The sequence below is a fragment of the Myiozetetes cayanensis genome, unplaced genomic scaffold (genome assembly GCF_022539395.1).
Source record: "Myiozetetes cayanensis isolate MyiCay16 unplaced genomic scaffold, myiCay2020 scf3, whole genome shotgun sequence".
Taxonomy (NCBI): domain Eukaryota; kingdom Metazoa; phylum Chordata; class Aves; order Passeriformes; family Tyrannidae; genus Myiozetetes; species Myiozetetes cayanensis.
In genome coordinates, this window is record NW_026087521.1 from 10,458,659 (window position 1) to 10,485,655 (window position 26,997).

A 26,997-nucleotide genomic window follows, 5' to 3' on the forward strand; every position below is an offset into this window, starting at 1 on the left:
TTATTCAACACAGAAGGCTTTATTTACAATTAGATATAAGTATATCAGAAAAAAAAGTTTTGAGCTTTATTGTATTTGTATTTTCATTAACATTTCCATTAAATTTCTATCCTTCACTGTTTGAACAAATGTAAATACTTAACATTAGCCTCCTTACCATGAATTAACAATAACTGTAACTGATGCTTTGGATAAAGTAACTACAAGTAATTCAAGTGCAGTCTAGGTGCTGAACATAGTTTAAAAGTCCAAACCTGCTTTGAGATCAATGAGATTATACATATGGACAAACATATTTCTGTGCATGTAAAATTTGGCCCTGAGACATTTAAAATCATGGCCTGACTTGCTGGATCACTGCTGCTGGAGCACCACATAGCACTAAACAACACTTGTAACGCAAACACTAACTTACTGACAATGCACTTGAACTCAAATAAAATGAAGCTGAAATGTTAGTACATCAAAAATGACAGGAGCATTGCTGTTGTTTCTTTCATGTTAGGTTCTGGCACAAAAGACATTTTATTACAAAACCTTGATGTCAGGTCTTGAAACACAGCAGAGCTGTGTTTGACTCAGAGGAGATGGTGACAATAACTTCAGCTGTTCTCATACTTTTCTGCCCATAGGACTCCAGGGATGCCTTCAGTTGTGTCCAATTTTCCCCAGAGTAGTATGGCAACAGAGTATCATATAAGACACCAGCAGTAATGTAGATATGAGAGAAAGGTCTTGTTTTTCACTGACTAGCAAGCACCATAAGTAATCAACTGCATGGGCTGAGAGCAGCATTTCCTTTGAGTGTCATGCCAACTTCACATCTCCTGCCCTGTTACATTTCCAGCTCACTGGAAAAAGTGTAGCCATGTACCACACAGACCTCACCTTCAAGAATAATCCCTTGGGATTTCTATGCCTCATCAGCTCTATTGATAGCTACACAATTTTGTCCACAAGGAATATGGGAATAAAACACCAGCACTTTAGTCTGTTGGGTTTCCCCTTTATTTCCAAAGGGTAAGAACACCTTACTAAAGATACCCAGCCAAGGATATTGTCCTTTACTAGCAAGACAAACATTTATGTTTAAAGTCCATTGTAGCATTGCTTCCAAACACCTGGCTGTGAGTCTGGCCATGTTTGATTTTCCTTTTTCTGTGCAGCTCTTAAATACGGAGACACAATCTTAGAAAGTGCTGGACTTAGGTTCTTGTTCTGAATTCAATGAGTCCATGGGAAAAGAGACCCCACAATGCTCAATATCTGCCCCCTGACTCTCAGAATAAGACATGGAATTCAGATCAAATGAAAAAGTGAGCCATTTATGCAGTCAGCAGTGTTTACTACCTGCCTACAGGTTGATGCACCTCATTAAACAAATGGTTGCACAAATTTCCTTGTGGCAGGTGGTTTATCAGTAAGGAATCGGGGCTACCTGCTTTCATTTATGTGCTTCTATAGCAAGGAAGTGGAACCCTCTGATGTTTGATCAGAATCATTATCTCAGTCTTTCCTGTCTCTGAAGCATTCTGGAGTATTTTCTCTTGGCCTGTCAGGTGAGATCATTTTCTAAGGGAGGCCTTGGGCAGAGCACAGGCTGGTGTTCAAGCAAGAGCCACAAAGAAAAGTACACAGGAGGCAACAGGAAGGGTGGTGGAGAAGGCTGGGAGTTAGGGAGTGGTTCAGATTATCAAACAGATGTGGAACCAAAAGTTGATGAGTTCCATCAACATATGAATGACCATGGTGTATCTATGAGCCATCTCCATATAAAATGTATAAACCACATATTTTAGTAAGTCTTTTATAAAATTTCTGTATTACAGTTAGTAACTTTACATAATAAACTTCACATTCAATGCAATTCACATCCCTGAATAGAAGACAGAGAGCAGTTCTATTGCAGCAGCTTCCATTCCTTGAAGGAACAGAGAGAAACATTGCAATGAGAGCATCTAGAGCACAGCATGAGCTCAAAAGTGTTGTCATTCCCAGCCTGTGCTCAGAGACAGAACATCAGCAAACAGCTTTCATTTGTCTTGCAAATCCCAGAAGAAGTAGTAAGTTGCATAAATGGTAGAAGGTGGACTAAAATCCAGCTGCACCACAACTTCAGTCTGCTTGAATGTAATTTAAGATTTGTAACAAGTTTCAAATAGAGTTCTTTGAAAGTGTAGTTTCCATGGTGGCCTCTTTAGTGATGTCAGAAGTGTGAACCTTTGGAAATGTCAGTTTATTTGGGCTAGTGAGTTGGTCTTCTCAAAATGGAAAAGCATATAGAATTCCATAGCATGTGGACTGACTGTGCCTTGAATCATACCTTTTGTCTCTGAATTTTAACATGCTGCTTGGCTGAAATTTCAATTAAACATTGACTACCTCTGAAGTCTTCTGTTACCTGTAGTGAAATAAAATCAGAATTCAGCATGTGATGAGGTAAGTCTTAATCTTAAATATATCTCTTTAATACTGCATACTTTTCACCATCATGTCTCTGCACTTTTTTTTAAATAATTCCAAAAATGTGTTTGCTTCCCTAGATGTTAGTCTACCCCTGATATGACTATAATTTGTCTTTGTGGGCTAGGTATGTTCAGGAGATGTTTATTCTAACATGACAGTGATGCACAACTGAGAGAAAGAAGTGAGAAACCCTATCCACTATCATTCACAGTGGATTCTCTGAACCTTAGATAGTATGTCCTGGAAGAGCACAGGAATCTGCAGCTGTGAGGCCTCTTTCTCGGAATGGTACTACAGGCCACTTCTGAGAAGTTTAGCAGTCTAGACAAAAATATCAATTTAAAAAAAGATCTCAACAATCGTTTTGTCTTTTTTGAAATTAAAATAAATGTTGTTCTTCCCAATGCCTTCTCTCAAGTTAAGAGCATCCTGAAAGATGAAGGTCCGGAAGAGAATTTGAAAACATTAGGAATACTGCCTGGATGATTCCCAACAGAACAACTACTGAATTTTCTAGTACATAAAAAATAAGAAGATCTAAATAGGTAATTATTCTTAACTCTTGAAACCCTGAGGAAAAATTACTGCTGAGGACTGAGCCATAAGTGATTACTTACTTATTTTAATTTCGTTGATCTGCATATGAAATAGGAGCCCATGAATGCCAGGAAGAGCACAGAACCTCCGACCATTAGTGCCAACTGCAGTATGTTCAGCAGCTGGACCCGATTGGTGACTTTATTTCTGAACATTTCTGCTTTCTTATCCCCAATAACAGCAGACTGAAACGGTACAAGAAAAATGTCAGTGAAAGGTGTGTATGTGCGAGCCCTCACTTGCTGATTATATTCATGGTGTGTGCAAATCACAGCAGTAGTTTTATTATGGAATTTCAGGATACAAAGACTGAAAACGCTAAGTAGTTTTTGTTTGTTTGTTTGTTTTTAAACAGTGAAGAGTAATAAAGATAAAATATACTAACCTCATTTAGCCAAAGAATTGGGAAAATATAAGGGCTTTTAACTTTTGATAAAGCACTGAAATGAGAAAATAAGCACAGTATGTTACTTTTAGTTTGCTACATAGGTCTCTACTTAAATATTTTTCTTCTCCTCTATTTCTGACTTCCACATGTACTCTTTTAACATAGTTCTGAAGAGAAAAAAATAATTCTTCAATTAATAACAGCCATTGGGCAACCAATTTTGCCAACATATTGGGCAACCATCTCTTTCTGTCTAATATTCCATATGTGGGCAATCAGACAGAAGAAACGCTGAACACAGCAAGGTGTGGTGGGAGGGTTTGATGTTGACCCACCAGATGTACAAAATCCAAGGGCATGTCTATCCATGTACATTTGGGCCAACAAAGAGAAAAGAAACAGCTAGAGACCCATCGACCATTGTGATAAAATCCATCTACTGACAGAGAATACCTAAACTCTCTTTCTCATTGGATTTATTACAGAAAATACATTTTGTTTACTGCTTCATCCTCATGGCCTCATTTGGGTTTTGTAAGAATGTTATTTTAAAGAAAATGTTGACTTATAAGCTTCTGTAGGGAAATCAAACGTGTGTTAAAATACTTGGGCAGTGCCTTTCTCAGGGAAGTTTGCTCTTTTGCTGAAGTTTACATTCTCTGAAAAGTCATGACTGAAATTTTTGGAAGAAAATGAACAGGCTTATTTTTATTCCTTCTTCTCCCAGACATTCCTACTGACACTCTCATAATCAATCACCTCTTTAAATAAAATCTTTAAAATAAAATAATGAAGTAACACTTACTCAATTTTTGATGCAGGCTTCACAAGAAGGTTTACTTGCAGCCTTTTAGCAAATTGTAGTGTGAAACCAGTGATCTAAAACCAGGAGAAAAACAACCAAAACCAATAATTTAAACCATTTAAATTTTGTAATTGGATGCCAAAACCTAGCATATGGACTGTGTCAATAAGCACTTTGGGATTTTATTCTTATATTTTGAAGGAATTTCTTTTTTAATGAAATTTTTATGTTTCTAAGGGTCTCTCATTTAAGTTCTAATTTTGCAGCTTTACCATAGTTACTTTTGTAATTTACATTTAAAACCAAAGGCAAATTAAAAGTTAAAAATACTAAATAAGTAATGAAATGTTTTATATAAAAATATGCTTTAGGGTTTTTTCCACAAGAAATCAGAAATCATTTTTAAAATGAAGGATGTTTAACTTACATAAGGCAGAAAACAAACTTTTCATACCAGAAGAAACATATCTATATAAAGGTCAAATCTTTTCTTTATCTCCTTCTTCTACTCTCTGTCCTCCATAAAAATAAGATAGAGTGTGATTCTTGAAAATTACATATCTGATTTAGGAAAATCTGGTTGATGTCTCTATTCCAAATAAGGTGAAACAAAGATTTAACTTAATATCTCCTTATTGAAGTTACATATCTTAACTGTCAAATTATATGACTAGAAATATTTTAGTGAAAAATTCTCAATTTTTCATTCAAATTGAGAGCAAAATAAAATTTTGGAACCTTAGAATTCATCATACAATTCAGAAAACTCTGGTAAATACACTTAAAGGATCTGAATCACTAGAACAGAAATACAGGTAAATTTGAAAGCAATCAAAGTAAGAGCTGCCATAAATTCATTCTGTTTGGGAACTCTGTTGGACAATCCAAGTCACAAAGATTATATTATGTTTTTTCTATATCAGTCTATTCAGAGTTCCAGCAATTGGAAATAAATCAATCTATGTTTATTTAGCTTCGATTGAGATAATAATTATCCAAAAATGGCTAGATATAGAAAATTAAACAAAAACAAAACAAAACAACAAAAAAAAAGTGTAGAGGAAGCAGAACTTTCACAAAATATAATTTTCTCAAACTACTTGAAGGTCATAGATATCCACAGCATGCTTCACCGTTTGCAGAATCTATTTAATTCCACATTCTCAATAAGTAAAAATCAAAACCGGTTTTCCAAATTTTGAAGGTCAGAATGAGATACAGTTCTGCTCTAAAGTGTCCCTGTTAAAACCATACTGCTTTGTGAGAGGATCTTACAAAAGCAAGCATGAAAATATTGCATCTTCTGCTCATCCCTCTGGTAAAAGGTCAACTCTGCTACTATTCAATTTAAACACTGCAAGTTTACAGAGATACAATTATTAAATACTTGGACTTACAGGCTCTATGTCTAGATATGTCTCATGCTCCTTTTCATTTGGGCTCAGGCCTTCCACGTCATGCAATATAGAATCACTTGCATGAAGAAAATGAGGAAGAGAGATGAATACCGGTCTTTCTGTTTGAAAAAAAAACAAAAAAAAACAAAACAAACACTCTCTTGATTCCTTAAGCCTTGTTATGGTGCTCATCTTCTGAGGTAATTTTCCAGACATAGTTTCATTATATGGATGTACAGTCGTGATAAAAACGTTAACAGTCTAATCCCACCCCCACAAAAAAAAAAAAAAAAAAAAAAGTGTGTGATTCTTTTGTCATGAGGAGAATTTGCATGGTGAAATAAACTGTAGTCACAAATCCTGCTTGTCTGTGTCTACATTGTGGAGCTGGCAGTGCTACCAGTTTCATGCTGAAGTGAGGACATGACTGTCGCTGTTTCCCCCACCTACATGATCTTGTTTTACTTGAAGGGACCCCATGCCATCCACTCCACATTGAACACAGCTAATAGTGTCTCTCAGTCTCTGAAATGTGTATGTAATTGTGCACAAACCCACCCCTTGTTGTGTGTGTGGATTACCACAAATGCAAGGACTAAGTCTGGCTTTTATACAGTGCCCCTTCTTTCTTTCCTCTACACAGATTCCTGCAGTTTCAATGTACAATCTGTAGTATCACAATTTTACATTGCACTATGAAATACAGAAATATTATGGTCCTCATTTTGGGAAATGAGGCTGCAGAAATGTGAAGAATCTCACAGGCAGTCTGCAAGAATTCACAGACTAATACAAACATCCTGGATCTTAGAGTAAAACCTCAGTTACAGGACACATTCTTTCTCCCCAGTTAAATGGAGTGTTTGCTAGTGCTGTGTCGTACTTGCTTTGCAGGCACTGATGTCTAGGACTCCAGCTAACGTGCAGTTCTGTGATATGACTCGATCTGTACAGAAGCAATAATTATCTCCCACTTCAGTTGGCGATGCAAATGCTTCACGAGGAACTGCGAAACGATAGAGGGTGATTCCCTTCACGGTCTTTTTGCCCTGGAAAACTCCGTAGATTGATCTGAACACAAAAGAGGAGAAGAATGTTTCAGTCGTTTTGGATTAAAAATCTGAATTCATGGCAATACTCTGGAAGGATCTCCCATTTATCTCCCTCTTAAAAGAAACAAGTAGCCAATGTCCAGTCTCCCAACACTGTGTTCAGCAGTTCGTAGGGGTGTTCCTCTGCCGCAGAAAATATTCCCCACCTTCACAAAGGGTTGTAGAAGCTAAGAGGTGAGCATGACAATACACAAAAAGACAGACAAAAACTTCTAACACTAATAATAAACAATATAGACAAAACGAACAAATTAATTAAGATCTCTTTTCCCTACATACTTCTACACCTGCTGTCATTATGTTTTGAAAGTTTTTGGACTACAGTAGAGAAGTAAATCAGCTCTGCTGTAGTTTTCTTCAGATCTAATGATAATCTAAGCTTTATAAAGCAGGTAACATCCTGCATATAACTTCATTCCACTGCATATGAATCAGAATATCACTTAAGCTTCTTTTTGCTAATTCATTATCAGCTGATACAGAGATATGGTTGTTACACAATAAGGTTACCAGGACAGCACTTTGTATTACAGCCAAACAAAAGAAGGGTTCTGGGTTTTGCAACGTGGACAGAACAATTTTCCCCGACCCTGTTTTAGCAGGAGCTTAGGGTAATTGTTACCATCCTTAACTGTTCATAAATTGTGAGAATTAAATGGTCAGAGGGGTTTCTCAAACTGTGTGCAATTGATCCAAAGAATTTTATCATTTCTCCTCTACATAGAATTCCCTTTTCCATGACTTGTGCAATGTTTTCCAGTTTGGGGATACAATTGCTACACAAAAACAAAAAGAACTTTAACTTCATGTAAAAACACTGATCTTTGGAAACAAACACTCTGCAAAGCAAATGGCCTACTTCAAACCAAGAAAAAAGGATGTAGTTGTTCCCAGGCAGCAAAATAAATAAAGGGGTTGAACCTCCCAAAGTAAATACACTGTGATGTACTTTAAGTCTTTTAACACTGCTTTCAGTGATCCCACTGGAGAACTCAGGGACATTGGATAGCCACAGTAGAAGCAACAGGCTTAAAAGTCATCAGTATGGGATGTATTAAGCAGGCTTGCTTGTTTGTAAATACATAAAAATAAAATATGTAAAAATATCCTGTGAGAAAACAATTTTAAGTATCTAATGAATGAGAGCAAATCCTGTTCTGCATAGATAATTTTCTCCAGAAATGCCAAAGATGGACCTAACTGGACCCTGCTGTACCTGTTGCCTTCTCAGACCAAACAAGGCAGGTTATGATCAAGGCAGTTACAGATTTCTAACAGCTCATAACAATGTCAGATTTTCCTGAACTATACATGTGTAACCAGCAGAAATAAAATACACCAGAAATATCTTGCTGTTTGACCTTATAAAAAAGTGGTGGAATCAGGCTCTGAACCACGAGCCCAGCTCATGAGTTAACTTTTGTTTAGATGAAATGTTTATGTGGCACTGCCTCAGTGACCTGAGCCCCAGCACAACCACCGCAGCCACCCTCTGAAATGAAAGAGCACTCAGTGGCACATGCCAGTGTGTACCCACACCAGGAAGGGACCAGCCTACCTGCAAATATCAGAGGAGAAGAAGCGTAGTACCTGATTCTTCTTAATAAATGGTGGGAATGATGCTCCATCTGTAAACAAAATAATAATTAAAAAAAAAAGCCTTGAAAGCAATTCCACTTAGAAGACATGATTTAATTTCTAGCTCAATACTCAGCTGTTACTTTCCTATAAACCTGTGAAAAAGGTAAACAAAATGAGTCATTTACGGGGAAAATGTTTATGTAAGTTATTGCACAGTTACAGGTACTCCACAGATAAGATTTAATTGTTTTTGTAAGTGAGCCAAGTTATGGCAGTTTTTTTTTTTTTTTTCCCCTAGATGTGAAGCTCTATGATCAAGCTCATTAAAAACAGAGGATATTAAAAAAAAATCCTGCTTAATATGAAGATCAATACCTGTTGCTATTGCTTCAGGGTTTATGCAGCCTATAGAATTAAACCTTCCTAGAGATTCTTGGTTCACCTGCAGTCATGACACAACACTTACAAGAAATACAGCTTTAGATTTCAACACTGTCTCTTTAATAATCAAACCTTGTTTCACCAAAGATTGCTCAAATTGATCTGTTCTTTGTAAACTGAGGACCTCTCTAGAGCTAATGGAGAGAAGGAAGCACTTCTGGAGCACAGTCCACGTCACACCACAGCAGACATGCAAAATAAGTCAGAGGAGTAGCACGTTGGTGTTGCATTTCCACTCACTATAAAACGAGTTCAGACAGTTCAGATGTGTATTTCTGCAGAGCAAGCACCCAGAGTTATGTAAGAGGACCCTGTGCCATTTTCCCTATTAAGGTGTTGTAACAAACCTTTAACCAGCGTATTTGTTAATTCTTGCTACAATCTCTGTTTAGTTTCTTAGGCAGCAGCCATAACAAAGGGATTGAAAACATCTGTGATGTCTTTGAATCTAGTTGGCAAGAGCAAGAAAGCTAAATTACATACTGCCACTTGCCCACTGCTGACAGAAGCACTTTAAGAAAATTCAAGATCATCCTAAACACACACTCTATTCCTAAGTCTTGGCAGTCTTGTAAGGTTGGCGAACATGGAGTCATTTCAAACCCCATACAAGTATATTGTTCAATTTTTTTGTCTATGTATTTTCTTATACTGTACATGCTGAGCTTTTGTGTGAAAGCTCACAAGATAGGCTGAAAATCTCACACTTAGAAGGTTATTTAAATCTGCTGCATCTCTAAACACATGGTCTCTCCTAAGCAGTCACACTGAATGCTCTTGTAAACTGTGCAATAATCTTTGCTTCATATTTTCACTGTACTGGAGCACTTAATCTGGCTAGCTGAGTATGTTTATTTTTAGGTGTGGAAGAAGAAAAAACAAAAAGCTGACTCTAGGTAAAAAGACTTCAGGCCCCATAAGAGAGTCATAGAACCTAAGAAAATATTGTTTCTTATAAAATTAATTGCATGGTTTTAAAAGGAATTAACCCTTTGTGACTCACAGACTTTTGGAAGATTAAATTCTTGTGATGTATTTTAAATACTTCAAAATAACTTACTGTATGCTCTGGGTTATCGGGAAAGTTATCCATGCCAGGTAAAGCAGAATGGAAAACAGAAAAAAACCACCAAAAAACAAACAGCCCAACCCAAAGCCTGCTTGTTCTGATACTTGCTTACTGAAGGCCTAGAGGTCTCTGCAAAAGTCTCCACTGAGACATCTGCCAGCCTCAGCTCCACAGATTGTGTCCTCACAGTGATGCTTTCACTTACCAAAAAGAAGAATATCACCTTGAACAAATGTATCTTAGACAACTCACCTGTTTTCATATGCATGCCAAAAGCAAATATAAAAATATTCCTCTATAGTAAAAATTTCCTAATCTAAACTAATTTTCTTCTTCATCCCTATTCACTTTATAGTAGCCTACAAACCATCCATCTGACAGCCTTCTCCCTTGTTACCTCAATTTCTTTACATAACTCAGGACACTCACTGTGGTGCATTTAAATAAAATTTTCAACAGTGTAAATGAATGTGCATTATTAAAATCCAAAGATAATTTTCAACTGCTATAGCAAAGAAAAAGATTCCTAGTTATATTGTATTATGCAGATAATTAGTAGTAACAAGAGAACTGGATTATTTTCTTGTGACTTCCACATCTACTCTAGATGTAAAGACTGTAGACATGTGCATGTAAATAACATACAGTAACATATAATATATACTTTATTAGATACACACATATGCATACATCATCCTAGTAGTATGTATACATATATAAAGATATTTAATACACAGAATATAGAACTACCAAAGTCCAGGGGAATTAATTATTTTAAATATTGAATCTCATTATTCCCTAGAAATATCAAGAAAATGTTGAAGTTTTAAAAAGCTTTAATAGCTCACCTGTGCCATTAACCATATCACAGTGACCTTCCCAGTATGAAAGATTCCTTTAAGATAGGAAAAAAAAGTCATGCTGCATGTAGTATATTATACCATGTAAGCAATTTAATTACCTCAATTGCTAAATATAACTTTCCAGTATAAGCTTGACCCATTAACAAAGGCAAAGGATAGAGATGTTCATTTATTCAGATAAATTGTAAGATGCATTAGAATAGATTAAAGGAATTGAGCTACTTAAGCATGCAAGGTAGAAACAACTACTTATATCAAAGAATCAATTACTGTCTTAAATCCAACCCCTAACAGAACTGTTAATGGCTGAAAGAAAGAGATGATTTTGCTAAGCCCAGGGCTTGATCTTCTTTCCTTTTAATTGTGAAGTGAAGATTTTCCATTTATCTATAGCTCTTAGTGAATCAAGGTTTAAAAGCCACACCTTAAAAATATTTTTTTTTCAGTCTACGTTGCTATGATACCTTTTGTTTTTATAGCTTTCAATTATTGCTGTTTTTGTAATATCTTCTGTCCCAGTATAAACGTTGTAAGGTCCATCACTTGTCCCATTATACTGTAACAGACACAACAAGAAAGAATATCAGTTAGAAATATTGAAAAAAATGGTAGCATTGGCAGATTTTTGTTTCCTCAGAACTGCCTTAAGTTTTATTAAGAGAACGATAACTGAAGGCATTGCCTCCTCATTGGTTTCACTTACCGGGTAGAAGACTCCCAGAATTGGGTTCACGGAGATGGGGATACTGTTTAAGAAGGGATCTGTGTATCCCCACAGCAGTTCTTTTACTGTTCTGTTCTGCAGCATGGTTGACTTAGAAGATTTAATCCAAGTGTTTAATAATATTTGCATAAAAGTGCCTGGGTACAAGGCAGGTGCAGCCTACAACAGCAACACAATCAATGTTTAGCATCAAATTCTGCATGTGCTTTGGATCAAAAACACAGAGACTGACTCCAAGAAATCTCTGGCAAAGCCAGTTTCCAGATCTGCAGCTCACTTGAAGTTAAGTTTCTGCATAATACTGACACTCCTTAAGAAAAACTACTGGGCATAAGTTACATAAGTAGAAAATTTTTCTTGACTGATTGCATGAGTTCACTAGATCACCCCTCATCACAGAATCACAAAACAACTGAGGTTGGCAGGGATCTCTGGAGATCATCTGCTTCAACCCCCTGCTCAGGCAGGGCCACAAAGAGCTGGTTGCCCAGCATCACAGCCAGATGGTTTCTGAACATCTCCAAGTGAGAACTGCAGAAAAGGTTGGATCAGATGATCTTTGGAGCGACCTAACAACAAGGGCTCTTCTATGATTCCATGATTGCTGCTATGGTTCTATTTTGTATTTACACCATGTGTCTCTATACTCCATCCCTCACAGCAATCCTGAGTGCTCACATGAAGACACCACAGAGTTAGTGTGAGACAGTCAGGCAATACAACCTTAAGATTTTATATTTATTTGTTAATACAGTAGTAGAGCTCTCCTTAGTGTATCTGAAACCCACGTCATTTGAGTTTATGGAGAGGGAATTTATCCTGTGACAGTTTCATTGTTACTAATGCTAATCCCATTCCTGAAGTGTTCAAGGCCAGGGTGGATGCAGCTCTGAACACCCTGCTCCAGTGAAAGGTGTCCCTGCTCACGTCAGTGGTTTGGAACTGGATGTTCTTTAAGGTTCCTTCCAACCCAAACCTCTCTATGATTCTATGAACTTCTCCACTACTTCCTCCAGGACTTCAGCATTTGGATCTGGACATTATGGTTTTGTTTCTTTACTTACAACAACAGCAAGGTTGAGGCAGGTGACAGTATCGTTTTCTGTCCCAACAGACATATCAGGTTCAAATCTAGCAACATTAGGCAACATGTAGGATATTGTGTCATTGCCACTTTCCGTGATGTTTTCTTTAGGCAAATATCGCACCCTGGAAATACAAAACACAAACACAGAATATTTTTAACCTTTGACTTTCGAGAAAACACATAACCATGCTTGACCGAAGGTTTTGAAAAGTTGGTGAAAATTTTTTGTAAGATGAATGTTGAATATTTTATAACCAGTGAAAGCTTCTCAACTTTTCATGTGAACATAAGTTTCATTTTCTGCAAAATATTTTTCTTCTGAAAATATTTCTTTAGTGCCAAATGCAATATTTTTCTTGCTACCAAAATGAAAAAAAAAGTACTTTTTATTTTTATGTCATTAATGTACCTTGTATATTTTTATGTTTTGTTTTAAATTAATTATGTTTTGTCACATTTTTTCATAAGCTAATTACATTGCATGTAATTAGAAGGGGGTGACACAGGCTGGTTGATAAATACTCTTTAAGTTTTGATCTGATAGGTACGTGTTGCAACAAAACAGATTACAAGTTAAACCCATAATACCACTTTGATAACATTTCATATGCACACAGAGATTTATAAGCACCCTTTCAGCCCCACTGAGATTGTCTCAGACATGCCCTGTCAGCAGATCTCTAAGATGCAAATCTCTGCTGCAGTTCCACCTTTAGCACAACTCTTCCATTTCCTATCCTCTTGCTGACTCTCTGTAAGGATGGCAGACAGCAGGCATCAAATCACTTAGCCTATGCTGTGTGTCCAGAAAGCTTATCCCTGCTCAGTCCCAGAAGGGATCTTCAGGACACTCCATCAGATCTTCCAGCCTGAGTGTGGGAGGTACAAAAGATACTGTGAACGTTTTCCCATGGTGCAGATGCAGCCAGTTCAGGTGGGTCTTCTCTGAAGAGCAGCTGGATTTGGCTTCTCAGAATTAGTTTGTGTGCATGTTATTTTAATTAATGGCCTAATGTGTAGAGCACCTACCGGAAAGTTGAGAGATTTTTCTTTCTAATTAATGCTACTTCTAACTGGAAACAGAAGACCTAGAACAAGATTTCCCAACAGAATCAGGGGGACAGTTGTGTTTTCAAGTTTTTCTACACTATAATAAATTATTAAGTATTTAAATGGAGATTGACAGAGAGAGAGGGAGAGACTCAGTGTCACAGTTATTCAGGTAGACCAAATATCCCAGGTGACATGTCTGCAGTCCTGAGAAGACCATAGTCATAATTTTTTTACTGCTTTTATCTACACTTCTGGCTGAGATTTGTCCCTGAGAAAACAGGCACCATGATCAGCACCAGAGTAAAACATTCCTGTTTGGTGGGAATTCACCGTCTGCAGTAGTTCTTAACTGGTTGTTTTCTTAACTCCTGTGTAAAGATTTTCTCTGTCTCCCGAAGTATTCTATGAACCAAGAGTTCTCTATTTCCAGTGAGAAATAAATAGGCTTTCACACATCAAAGTACCTAGGCTGTATATGCTGCAGTGGATAACTATCTTGCAAATATAATATACATCCTCAAAAATATTGAGAAAGAAATATCCTATCATCATAGGAAAGCAATTTCCTACCAAGAGTGCCAGGGATAGCTAGATATTGCCCTTAATAACTCAGGAAGCATCAACTCATCCTATGTCAACATCACATTTAAAATAAAACAAATAACTAAAAACTTCCTTGAATGTGGGAGGACTGCTGCACCTAGGACCTAGCTAGTACAATCAGAAAGAGGAATGCTTTTCGGAGGAAAATTTGTAAAGAAAAAGCTATAGCTTTAAATAAGTCATATAGGAGAAAAAAAAGCAAGCCACAATATTAAAATAAGTATGAATGATGCATGGGCAATAATCTCTTGGTTTTAGGGCATCTGGCATATTTTCTTCTGTGTATAAAGCTGGCAAAACCGGAAAAGGAATAAATGCAACTGCCTCTGTGTTACTGTGGATACTGAGCAATAGTTTTTCACAAGAACAAGCAGCTTCATATCCAATTACCTATTTCTGTTTGTGTTTTCCTAATGTGAGACTCAGTTCAGAAAGTGTCTGGGACTGCTGTGTGTAGCTGCAATTTAGGCATTTTTGTCAAGTCTGACTTAAGAGCAATGCTGGAATTTAAAAAATTAATTTTAACCCAGCAGAACTTTCTCTGACTTAAACAAAACTTCTGATATGATGTCACATATTCAAGGGTTTTTTCTTACCTGTATGTGTAAGGTCCTCTTTGTTCAAGTTTTGGACGAGCTCCTTCCTCTAAAACCTCTGAAGGATTTAGCACGTGGAAAATCCAAAATTCTCTGTAAACTGAGCTTCCTGGTACAATCCAATTTTGATAAGCAGTGGTACCATTTGCAATGACAGCTTCCTGAAAGTACAACAATCAAAGCTAAAATTAACCACAAAAAACCCCCAAGTGACAAGTAGTATTTACATTATGGATTATTGTAAGATTCCCAAGGACACAGAAAAAAAGCACCATTATCATCAGTATGAGGCATACAGTGGCGTTGGCCAACATCTGAAGGCAGCCTGACATTCCTGCTCAGTGAGAGTAAAAGTGAGTCCCCTAAAGCAAATGACCAAAAAGCTGATATAACTGCTGATGTACCCCGTAGCAAAATTTTCCCACTGCTGTGGTGGGGCATAGCCTTAGTTCTCTAACACTTGCTAAAGCCACTGATTATTTATAAAGAGAAAATCTTTGAGTGACTGAATGACACCCAGGAGGTTACAGAATTCATAAACTATTTTTCATACATTTGCAAATAGCCCAAGGGAGGAAACAAGAGTTATCTCTGAGCATTATTCAGGTACTAGATAATTATGCAGCCAGAGAAGTCAAACAGTGCTCCTGAAGGACTGTTTTTTTGTCACAAAACTTTCATCACCAAAACTGAGACTTCATAAGAAATCTCTCTAGTTTTGGTAACATTTTGCTAGGAAAGTTTCCCTGGTCTAGGGAATCAGGGTAGAATACAGCTATAAGGACAAGACAGCACATCAGGAACCACACTAGAGGAACCAATAGTTTTAAGTCTGTGGCATTCAGCCATATGGTAAATGTCAATTCAGTCCTCAGGACTGTACAGTGAGGAGAGTTTGAAAGTATGCTACCTGCATAGTCAGGGGAATGCCTGCTTTGCCTGGTCTGCATCAGGCCTCTTATATAGGATTTTCCTGAAGTTTTGGGATAATGTAGTTTTTCCCTTTGGTGGTAAAAATTCAGAAAAGTTTTTTCGATAAGAAGAAAAAGTTAGGCTGCCTGTCTCCGACATAAAACATTTTTTTTTTTTTTTTTTTTTTTTAATTAGAGTGATTCAGTATGAATTAGTTAATTTGCAGAACTTGTGAAGTCCAAGGAATTAAAAGGCTCTAATTTCTCTAGATAGCAAGGAAAGACATTTTAAATCAGAAGTTGCTAGATTTTCTTTCTAGTTTAAGTTTATGCCCCTAAAGTTTGCTTAACAATCACTAGTGTAAAGCACTGGGCTTGCTGTCTAAATATCTGCTATAATTTATGTGCAAAAAGGGAAGGAAACCTTGCCACAGCAGTTGTGTTATAATCCTGAGGCCTTGCACTCAGACCTGACAGCTAAAATTCTCTTAAGCCTTGTTTTGAAAACCTCAGAAGGTCAAAGAGTCTATCACAGCCGTGATCCAGCATGGGATAGAATATGTCCTTGATGAAGAGGGAAAACTTACGTGATTCAGAAATCACTCTTGCAGTTTTGACAGAGAATTGCTTGAAGAATCTGGGAGAAGCAGGCTGATGCAAAGGCTCAACTCTGTCTGCCTGTGATCTGTACTCAGCAGGGTCCTGAGATGGGGACAGAGGTGGGATTTGACCTCCCACCTATGTGTAACTTGGGTGGGGAAATGGTTAAGGATTCCTTGCAGCTATATGGTCAAGAGGACAAACTGATCTCTCTAGAAGACAACATTCAGGACCAGAGGTGAATAAATTTTCAACCTTGTGATAATAGATCTATTTAATAGATCTTAAAGTGGCGTTACTTACTTTTAAAAATTTTCTTCTCCATTCCCCTTCCCCTTATAATCCTTTGCCAGGGGTTAGAGCAGCTCAGAATGATGTGCTGACTCTGCCACTGCACTCTGCCAGGTCACAAGGAGTTGCTGTGTGGATTTGCAGCCCACCACTCACTCTGTACTAATGCACTGTGAACACTCTCGTGGGATGCTCCAAGACTACAGCTGATCCAACCTGACAGTACTGCAGCCAAAGGGGCAAGTGGCTCCTGCAGTCCCCGGTACCTGATCTATGTGCCTCCTTCTTCCTTTGTGTCAGCTCTCATTCCTCAGGGATTTCTCCCTATTGGACAGTAGGAAGATTATTTGCCTTTTTTTTCTTTTTTTTTTCTTTGTTCTGTGTTACCTTTCTACGAGTTAGCTATTTGGCTCAGGGGTCTGTGTAGGGGGAACCAGAGTTAAAACAAGGGAAGCAGAAGGACAAAAGAGGGAGGGGGAGGAAAGGAGCAAGACCATTATTTTCAGTGGCATTCAGCCATTATTGTTAATAACATTTCTCCCACAGAGGAGGTGGGTTTGATTCTCTGTCACATACTTTGAGAGTGCCAATGGTGAGTTAAGGTGGAAGACAATCTGCCCTTATTCATGCCTTCATTTAATAAAATTAATATCCTCACACCAGCAAGTCCTTGGTTTTCACCTTTTGATCACAGGTGATCCATCTCTAGATATTACTCCTCTCTATAGCTGGTCATCTGTGTATTTCCCTATTAACACTGCTATGCTATGTTACGAAACATGGAGTAATTTTGGAAAGTGATTTGCAACTGATAGTACAAAACACTTCTCAACTCCTTATTCAATCTGCATTAGCTCTAATATCTTACACAATAGTTAATTACTGTTAGCAAAAGTAGCTATACAAAACCTAATTTCTACATAGCCAAGTTCATATCATGACCTAACTGTGCAACACTGAGTGAAACCAGTCGGAATTTTAACATTTTTTTGTTTCTTTACAATTTTCTCCCCACTTGATGTGGGTCAATTAGCAATATATAAATTCAAAGGAATGCTGAGCAGTCAGCAATAGAAGCTTGCTGTACTTTGAATTTACACTAAACTCAGCCATCACGATTTCTGACAAAGAAATACAAAATTTAAGACAATGTTTCTGTCTTGATGAAGGATCTGGCCAGATGGACAAAAGATGCCATTTTTCTGGGAACTGAGACATGCCACAAATACTTTTGGCTGTAACAAAATTGTTATTAGTTTACGTGTTATATATGTCAGTTTGCGTATGTAAACTGGAGGAAACAAACAATACAATTGTGTAAATCTGAACAAGTTAGGCTCCAGAAAAGCATTTTGCAGCTGGAGGTAGGAATAGCCATTTATTACTTCTTAAGTGATGATTATTAGCTTATTATTAGCTTTTCTATTGAAGCTTTGTTGGATCAAAACTTTTAGTCCTTTTTCAGTCCTTGATAGCAAAAAATTGAGGGAGCTAATCAAGTTTATAATTGATAATTCAGGAATATGTGTGGTTAGATCACTTATGTTCTGCTGAGAGCTAGAAGCTGCTTTAGCTTTATTAGTTTGCATAAAGAAGTCGCATATGAATGTTATGAACAGAGCTTTAAATTAGAAGTTTCCAATGCCTCTGGCAGCTGATAAGATATAATCTGCCAAGACAAAAGATATATGTAGACAAATAGATGACTAAACATAGTAATAGCTAAAATGGATAGCCTTATTTCTAAAAATAACTGAGACTACCCGAGGGCAGCACTGAGGCATTGTGGCAAATCATACACCATTCTGTATTATTAATTCACCATGAATTCAATATATTAAATATTACTATGTAACTTCTGTGAAACTCCTGAGCTCACGTACTCAGAGAGCAGAAGATCTTAGAGAAGTGGTGATAAACATTTTTCTGGTGAATAAATCTGTTACCAATAGCTTTGAGTGGTTAAACCTAGCTGGAAACAAAAGTTGATAAGCTGAAAAAAAATATCATAACTGAAGTGATGGGACCTTTTCCTAAATAGATAATATTGTTTTAAGGAAGGAAAGGCAAAAAGGAGTAACTGAGCCATGTCAAAATATCTTCATTCAACAATATCAGATGCAATCTTTCTGATTTGCTGTTTTGAACTGACTTCTTTTTCTTTGGATTTTTTCTTTTTATGATAATATCTAGTAATGATGACAACAGACATGCTACTGTGCAACTGAAATATGTGGAGTCAGTTTAAAAGGTGCATTTTGACAATGTCAAACAAAATATTTTTCATAAAGAACTCTAAAACTTTCCTATTTCTCTATAACTATACAAAGGTTAGTTTTCTAAGACCTTCATGGAAAGGTTCCTCTCCTCTGGATAGATTCAATGTTTGGGGAAACTAGGACTTTTGCCCTTTGGTCCTTAAATCAAAGAGACCTTTTAAGGGGGAAGTCTCCTTACTATGAATAGTATCGGGGCTGAAATAGATTAGTACTCCTCCTTCAGTGGATCCCTGCCAAGATGCTGCTGCTGGTGGTGTCATTTTGAGTGTGCTCTTCAAGTAACAGTTTCTTTAAAGATTCTTGAAAAAGACTCAGAAAATATACACGTTGATTTAAAAAAACCCAAACAACCCATCCCCTGTCGGAGGTAGGAGTTGAAAGAACTTATCCAAAAAAGGTCTGGAGCTAGAAAACACCGCGTGTTCTGTGTGGAAGCATGGATGTCCAATAATAAACTGGAACACAAGAGGTGACATTTGGGTGTTCCACATTACATGGACTTTGCTTGGGTTGTCCTCTCACGGACCGTTCATGGGGGGAGCACGGCACCTGCCTGCTAGGAGATAAGCACCTATAGCCTCAAAGTCTCTGTACGATTTCTAAGGGCACCTGAGATTACCCATACACCTCCAGATGCTTTCTCTTTGCTTCAACAACAGTATGCAGCCTTCCAGCATAATATATTCTGCAGTGTTTGCTCAGGCTAATCTCACAATGAGTGCAATAAAGGAGAAATGAGGCCGGTAGAATTTGGTGAAGTGTAAAGATTTGTGCTCAAGAGAAGCACGCTTAGGCTTCCACTGTTAGCAGAAAAGAACAGAACTATTGATTGCATTGATTTTTGAAATTAAAGTTCTCCCTATTTGTTGGGAGATGCTAAGAGGTTTAGCTGGACTCGCTTGAGAGTAAATTGATGGTCATGTTATTTGACCAAATCTCGATAACAAGCTAATTTATGGCAATTTGACTCGTTATAGTATGAAGTGTCCTAAAACTGTTCAACATTTGATTTTCTAATCCAGCAATGACATTAGATAGCAACTTTCATTTCCCCTAGAAATACAGATTTGGTCTCACTACATTGCTGTCAAGTTGTGTAAGGAACTGGGATGTACTGAGATAGGATAGGCAGAGGAAAAACTAGGGGTCTTCTTTCAAGCTTTGTGCAGAATTTAAGACAAGATTTTGAATTTAATGGTCATATCTGAAACACTTTTTTGCTTTCATTAAAAATATGGCATTTCGAGTTTTGCTTTCATCCACTGGGTGAGAACCTAAGTTTAAATTTTGCCTCATATGAGTCCAAATGGAAATATCATAGAATTATAGAATCAATGAGGTTGGAAGAGACCTCCAAGATCATCAAGTCCAACCTTTGACCAAATTTCACAACGCCTACTAAACCTTATCTTGAAATGTCAGATCTACTAATTTTTTTAACACTTCCAGGACTGGTGATGACACCACTTCCCTAAGTAGTCTGTTCCATATAAATGCTTACAGGCCATATCTGAGAGAATAACTCACTCCTTGGCTTTTGCCTGTCCTAGAGTCATTATTCTTGAAAAATTCCAAATAAATTTGTCATTGAAACTGAGTTGTTTCTACCAAAGATTTTCTGTAAAAATTATATTTCCAAAAGTGAAATATTTAAAAAAAAAAATATTTTCAGTATGCTGTGAGCATAGGCTGAAATGATCTCATATTTCAGATGTTGTACCTTGGCACACCTTGTCTGAGAAGGAGTTGTCTTGTCTTAAGAGACTTTTGGTCTCACTGAACAGTCAGCATACTTAGTAGAAAGACAATAGTCTAGTATGACTAGTATTCTTACATAAATAAATAAAGCCTTTAAAAATTTACTCTGTTATGTTTTGTATGATTAGAGGTACAAATTTTCTTTTTCATACACATCAAACAAGCTGCTTTGAAACAGGTACAAGGATCTAAAACATGATCACAATGCAGAAAATTATAAGGAGGTGGAGGGAAAAATTACTCCCTCCAATGCTTTACCACTAAGGACTCATGCAGATATAATTGAATATGTAGACATTTGCAAACCACGCTGTATAACTGGTTCATTATTGTAAGTAAACAGATGAACACATAATACTGCTAATAGTTGTAATTCGCTTTCAAAATGCTGAATGGCGTAAGACAACACTGGATTAACTCAAAGTAAATATTTCACGTGAGGAGATACACATTTCAGAATGATGTGTTTTCTAGAAAATCTCTCATCTCCTCAATATGGCAATCAAAATTATTTGCAAATATAGAGTATGACTTTTTTTGTAAAATATTGCATGGTGATTGAGACATTTTCTAGTGATATTTTTTTTATTCTTTATAAGCTTGAAAAATTCTTGAAAATACAACAGTTGGAAAATTCCTCTACAGTTTGGTTTTCATTGAGTTGGCTGATAAAATTAAGATGTAATATAGAAGCCGGTTTTTTTTAATTATTATTATTTTTTAAAAAGTGATTCTATAATCTAGCCAGGGCCTCAACAGACAGTTCCACATTTCCTGACAGTTCATGAATCTACCTCCTCAATTGACTCAACAGCTGTGGAGCTAAGGGTAGTCTTCCAGAAAAGCCTTTGAATAAGTGTCTCCAAGATGTCCACAGTCTTCAGCACCACAGCAGACCACTAAGCAATAGGACTAAGCAATAGCCAAAGACCTTAAGCTTTCTAGATATTTAACTATTGGAGAACCCACTTTTGCTGCAGTGACCCCAAGGAGACTTTTTGTCTCCGTAATGGACATGCCAGAGCTTCCATCGTCTTTCATTCCAGATTACTCCATGATTTAGACCCTCAGTTATATACCCTTTTCACCAAAGGTCTAATAAATTAATTTTTCATTTTACTTTAAAGATAAAACTAGATTTGAGATACAAAATTATCTAAAAAGCAGAAAAAAATTTGTGCCTGCCTGGTCTACAACATTCTACTTTAATTACTCTCCACACTTAAACCAGGGAGAGGTATTTGATCAGATGCTCCAATCTTGTGGAGCAGACTGACTTGCATCATATAATCACAGAACGTGAGTACATGAAGTGTAGGATGGGATTCTGCAGCAGAATACTATTTAGATTATATTGCAGTAAATATAAGTGCATGAAATGAGTACCAAAATAAGGAAAAAAACCCCCAGTAAAATAAATAAAGGAAAAGATAAAGAAACTAGAAATAATCATAAATATAACAAACATAAACCCTAATTACTTCTAAATTACATACCGAAAACACACCTTGAAAAAAATATTTTGGCTTCTAATGTGAAGTATGAAAGAGAGCAAGCAAGTAAACATGGCATTGTAATTAATATATTTTTAAAAAATATTGCTGTAGCCTATATTTCCACAGAAGTGTGGAATTACAAAAACTAGGTTTAATAAAGAAAAAGGAAAAAAAAGCAGAAACAGAACACAAGATTTAACATTAATGACTATTCAATAACCACAAACCGTATGGACCCAAAACAACAAAATCAAAAAATTTACCTTTTCTATTGCTTTGCCTATGAGGTTATCTCCAACTGGTATTAGGACTCCCCCAAAGATAGCCAGCACAGCACCGACGATGGCCCCAGTGAGGAGCCCACAGTTTCTGTTACAGCCCATTCCTCTCCTTTGTCAGGGAGCAGGTAGACAAGGTACAAGTATCCTTGCTGTAAGGCTTGATGCTTTTTCCTCACTTCTTGGTCCCAACAGACTCACTGATTTTCAGCAGAGAAGCTGTTAATATAAGCAAAAAGTGAACCAAAATCAAATTACAAAGCTCAAAGTACAAAGTACATGAAATGCAGAGGGCAGGAAGATAACAAGTCTACAACAGCCAGCCAGTGGCCAGCCGCTGGCAAAAAAAACAAACAAGTTGCAGGTACTTTTGGAAAGCTGATCGTCTATTACATATGATTATCTTTCTTCATTCCAGTTCTCTAAACAGATTGATAAGTTCTTTCATTACCCTTTTTTTTTTTTTGGCTCTGTTGCATTAGCGCAATCTGATATTGTTATTATTCAGGTGACACTCTTCCTGATGTAGACATCTCTGAAATCTCTCTCTGCCAAACAAGGAGACCATGGATAGTTCTCTGATCTCAGCCTGCCATGCCCATGGCTCCCACTTCAGGCAAAACCAGGAGTTACACCACTCACTGGTGAGAGCTACTCAGGCTGTTTCTGAATTATGCCAGTAAGAAAGTCCCCAAGGTTCACCAGCACGTCAGTGGGAATGGCAGCCCCTAAAGGGAGACACCTGTGAGAATCCTCTTTACAGATCTCTATCAGCCCACAGTCCTCTACTGAAGGAATAAAACTTTGTTTCAGCAACTTCATGACAAAGACACAACTGGATTTACCCTTGAGCTGCATTCCTACCACCAAATTTCATCAATCCCAACTGCCTTACAGAACAGCAGAGATTTTAAAGCGAGTTTAGAGCTTGATCTTTGAAAGATGTGATACCTCAAATGTCAAGATTATTCAGTCTCTCAAGAAAAACATCTGCAATTACTCAGGAAAAACAAGAGTTGTTGGTAATATGTGTTAACATACCTTAAGACCTAGCCCCTGGTGAAAGAACTTGTAAAGAAAATCAGAATGGCACCCCTGCTGAAAGATATGGTAAAACGTAAGCTCCTAGTGATATTTTTTCTGACTTGTTATTGTTTATGAATAATTTAGACAAAGAGGTGCCTAATTTAAAGTTTATTCTTGGTCAGGAATTAATCACATTCACAGAATTTGCAAGTTTGTTATTTACTTTAGATCTCCAGTTAACAGAAAATCTGCTCTTTTCTATTTTAGATGTCACTATGTCCTTTTTATTCTTATCAATTTCTGTTTTTTAATATGTTGTTATAATCTCTAAACAAATTTCAACTGAGGTATTAGTTGCCGATTGAATTATGCATTCAAGGCCAAACTCAGAGAGCAAAGGAAAACAGAAAGATGAAGTGGAAGAACAATGGAGGAACCGGTTTTGCTTGTGATGCCTAAAGGATTAAAAGGATTTCATGAATTTCTAAATAATAAAGCAGCTACAGGAATAGTGTGTGTTGTATTTTCATAATCAGTTATAAGGTCCTATTATTAAAAAAAAGGACATACAGCATGCCCTAACGGACAAGTTACCATGGTCATCAGGCCAGTGATGTGTCCTCCCTTGTCAATCCAAACTCACAATTATATCACATCTGTACCTGGGACCAGACAGCTCCTTTTACCTGCATTGGATATCTACCTTTTCCAGGCTCTTGCACCATCAGCAGTTTATGGCTCCCTTGCCTTTAACAATGTCTATTTCTGTACATTTGAGCTCATTTGGTATGTTAATAATTTCTCCTTGGATACTTGCAAGCAGAATGACCAAAAGACTGGTTGCAACCTCAGAAAAATGTCCTTACTATAAAAGTCATCCGGTCCATCCACCTGCCACCAGGTCATTCCATGTAGTTCCCACTTCAAAGCTTTAACCTTTGATTGTTTTGCCTGCACATACAAGGGACCTAAAAGAAGTCACATTTGTCTTAAGTTTTTGACACTCACTGGGGACTGAGAAAAGTCACTTTACATCTGTAAATCCAGCTTTTCTACTGGAGGTGGTACACCTTATTTGAACTGCAGGTTCACTGTGCTGCTCTCCTCTCTACCAGCTCTGTTACTCTACTTGTTTACCAATAGAAACTCATCATAGGGGTAACATTAAAAAAAAAAATCAGTTTTCTCAAACTTTTCATGCATTTTGTTGCACTTTTCACAAAGATAACTGAAAGTTGACTTAACTGTATTATAAAACTTTAAAGTTCATTAAAGACTCCTTGATATAATGGATGGATGCATAATGTGTTTACTGGCAAATTTCAAAGCAAACTTCAGCTAGAAATTCATTAGACCTGAAGAAGTTATAAGTGAAAGTCACTAGGACCAAATCTCATATCTTTGTAGCTAGGTTCAGATCAAGATTTTTAGTTTGGCAAAGATAGAACTGTGATATGGCTGTGCAACTCATTGGAAAGGTGGTGTGGGGATTTGAAACCTGACTGTGGTAACAAATTGTGGCAAATCCAAGGCAAAGCAAAAAATTCTCAATTAAATCACATTCTGAAAAGTACATATTTCCAGTTGATTTTTCCCCTAATACTATCTATTCTACCAGATATTTTTTAAAGTGTGGAAATACACATTTTAAAATTAAAAATGGAAATTAGCTCTTTCATAAGTGTTTAAAGAGGTTTTTTAGATACCATCAGACTTTTTTTTTCTTGACCTAACTTCCATAAGCCTTTCAAATTCAACAGAAATACACTCTCCACCAAGATACATTTCCATCTACGTTTCTCCAAGCTTTTCCAATGCTTTTATTTTGTTTTAGGTGGACTAGGCATCCCTCATGAACATTAGCAATAAATAGATAGAAAGCAACTGACTGCTAACAACTTGTGTCTATTCCAAGCTTCTGCAAATTGTAAAATATTCACCCTTCTCCCACCAAACACAATGTAATAGCAGTCTAGACATCCCAATTTATGCAATTCAAATTATCCATTACACAACTGCAATGAAGAGCACTCACACCATAACACTCAATTGCACATAGAAGTCAACAAGCTATTCTCATCTATCAGAACTGAATGTAAAATATAAAGATTAAGGTAGAAATTTCCCATAAGAGTGCACTTTCTGGGGTTTCATATTCAAGTGAATATTATGTACTCTAAGCAGAATAGAAAATACCATAACAAAATTAGATATGGTCTATGAGACTATAATATCATTTAAACTTAGATTTGACAACAGGATTAATAAGAATATTTAGCCCATTCTAGAGTGCTGGATATCATAATATAATTCCATTTTTTCCAAGGTCAGATGGAGGACCTAAAAATCCTGAAATTATTAAGAGATGCATTTGCAGAGAAGAGGTTATTTCTGCTATTTTTTAATATTTGATGTACTTTGAAATTACAGTTCTAAGCTTTTTAATTGCAACAGAAAATGCTAGAAATCTCACTTTAAAAATCTGCATTTCTTACAAATTCACATGACTCCAGAACTGTAATTTGAAGAATTTTAAATATCAAAAGATAGAATGCAACTGGGAAAGTCAGCAACACTGAACATAAAATACAACTGTTATCATAATAACAAAGCATTTCACTAATACATGTACAATTTCACTCCTTCTTGCAAACAGCTTTGCAAAATGCTGCCTTTTTTTTTTTTTTTTTGCATTACAAATAAACATTTTCAAGAGCTGTTCACCAAATGACCTTTGAAGTATTTCAAGAGGAAAACTTTCTGATTTAAAATGTTGTATCATATGACTCACCTTGAATAAGGGCAACTGATTTTTCAGCTCAACATACAAGTACTTAACACATGACTTGCATCAAGTTACCAGCAGACAAGCAGCTAAATCTTCCCACCAAGCACATAGGCTCTGAACTCTGAGGGAGTGTTTATATATTCCAAGAGACGTCAGTTCCCTCTTTATCTTTTTGCCAGAAGAAAAAGTTAAGTTGTATTGGTGCTGGGGGAGGGGGTTATTTTTACAGTCTGACTAAAAGCCACTACCTACATCGCGTGGTAATATACTTAGCAACTGCAATCTTTATCAAATTTTGATCCAAGTGAGTCAAAGGTCAAGGAGACAAAAGGGTAACTTACTTATTTGGTTCCTAGTCACTTCTTTAATATACATTTGCTTGAAAACTGTTCACATTAGCAAGTTATGATCAACTAGTTCCTGATAGCTTTTTTAAGATACAGAATATTTTTAAATATTCTTTTCTTTATAGCATGGTCTGATATATATGTATAAATAAAACTTTACTAATGCAGTCATTCTCTGTCAAAATACAGACTAAGCATCTTTTCAGTTTAATCATCATGACAGTGTATTTCAAAGTAATAAGAATCAGGAAACGTTAGAATATTTTTAAGGAGTTTTTTTTTCAGATACTGGATTACAACATTTCCTTGCAAAGTGCTAAGGCTCTTCCTCTTTTACTGCAAGCTCCAACTCATCATATGCTGTGATATTCTGTAATATTCTGTGATAACATCATGCCAGAAACTTCTTTTTCTGAACTTATCTAAAAATTATTTAATTTT

At 36.6% G+C, this 26,997-nt stretch overlaps 1 protein-coding gene across 1 annotated transcript; it reads right to left on the reverse strand.

The window, feature by feature from the left end:
* Window positions 1-26,335, reverse strand: CD36 (CD36 molecule). Its single transcript, XM_050324686.1, has 14 exons — window positions 26,213-26,335; window positions 22,381-22,614; window positions 14,783-14,943; window positions 12,508-12,652; window positions 11,423-11,602; window positions 11,184-11,275; window positions 10,705-10,751; window positions 8,324-8,393; window positions 6,537-6,724; window positions 5,654-5,772; window positions 4,257-4,330; window positions 3,449-3,503; window positions 3,084-3,248; window positions 1-2,401 (listed from the first exon to the last, which is right to left on the reverse strand). Exons 2-13 carry the CDS (start codon window positions 22,498-22,500, stop codon window positions 3,084-3,086), a joined length of 1,416 nt encoding a protein of 471 aa, XP_050180643.1. The 5' UTR covers window positions 22,501-22,614; window positions 26,213-26,335; the 3' UTR covers window positions 1-2,401.
* Between the last annotated feature and the right edge of the window lie 662 nt (window positions 26,336-26,997).

What these genes read in the sequence shown, in the direction of transcription:
- CD36 (XM_050324686.1), bottom strand. Translation starts at nt 22,500, where the DNA reads ATGGGCTGTAACAGAAACTGTGGGCTCCTCACTGGGGCCATCGTCGGT. An exon ending in TAGGCAAAGCAATAGAAAAG is followed by an intron (nt 14,944 to 22,380) that starts GTAAATTTTTTG and finishes TTGTACTTTCAG; the next exon opens with GAAGCTGTCATTGCAAATGG. An exon ending in AAGCCTGCATCAAAAATTGA is followed by an intron (nt 3,504 to 4,256) that starts GTAAGTGTTACT and finishes TTCTCATTTCAG; the next exon opens with TGCTTTATCAAAAGTTAAAA.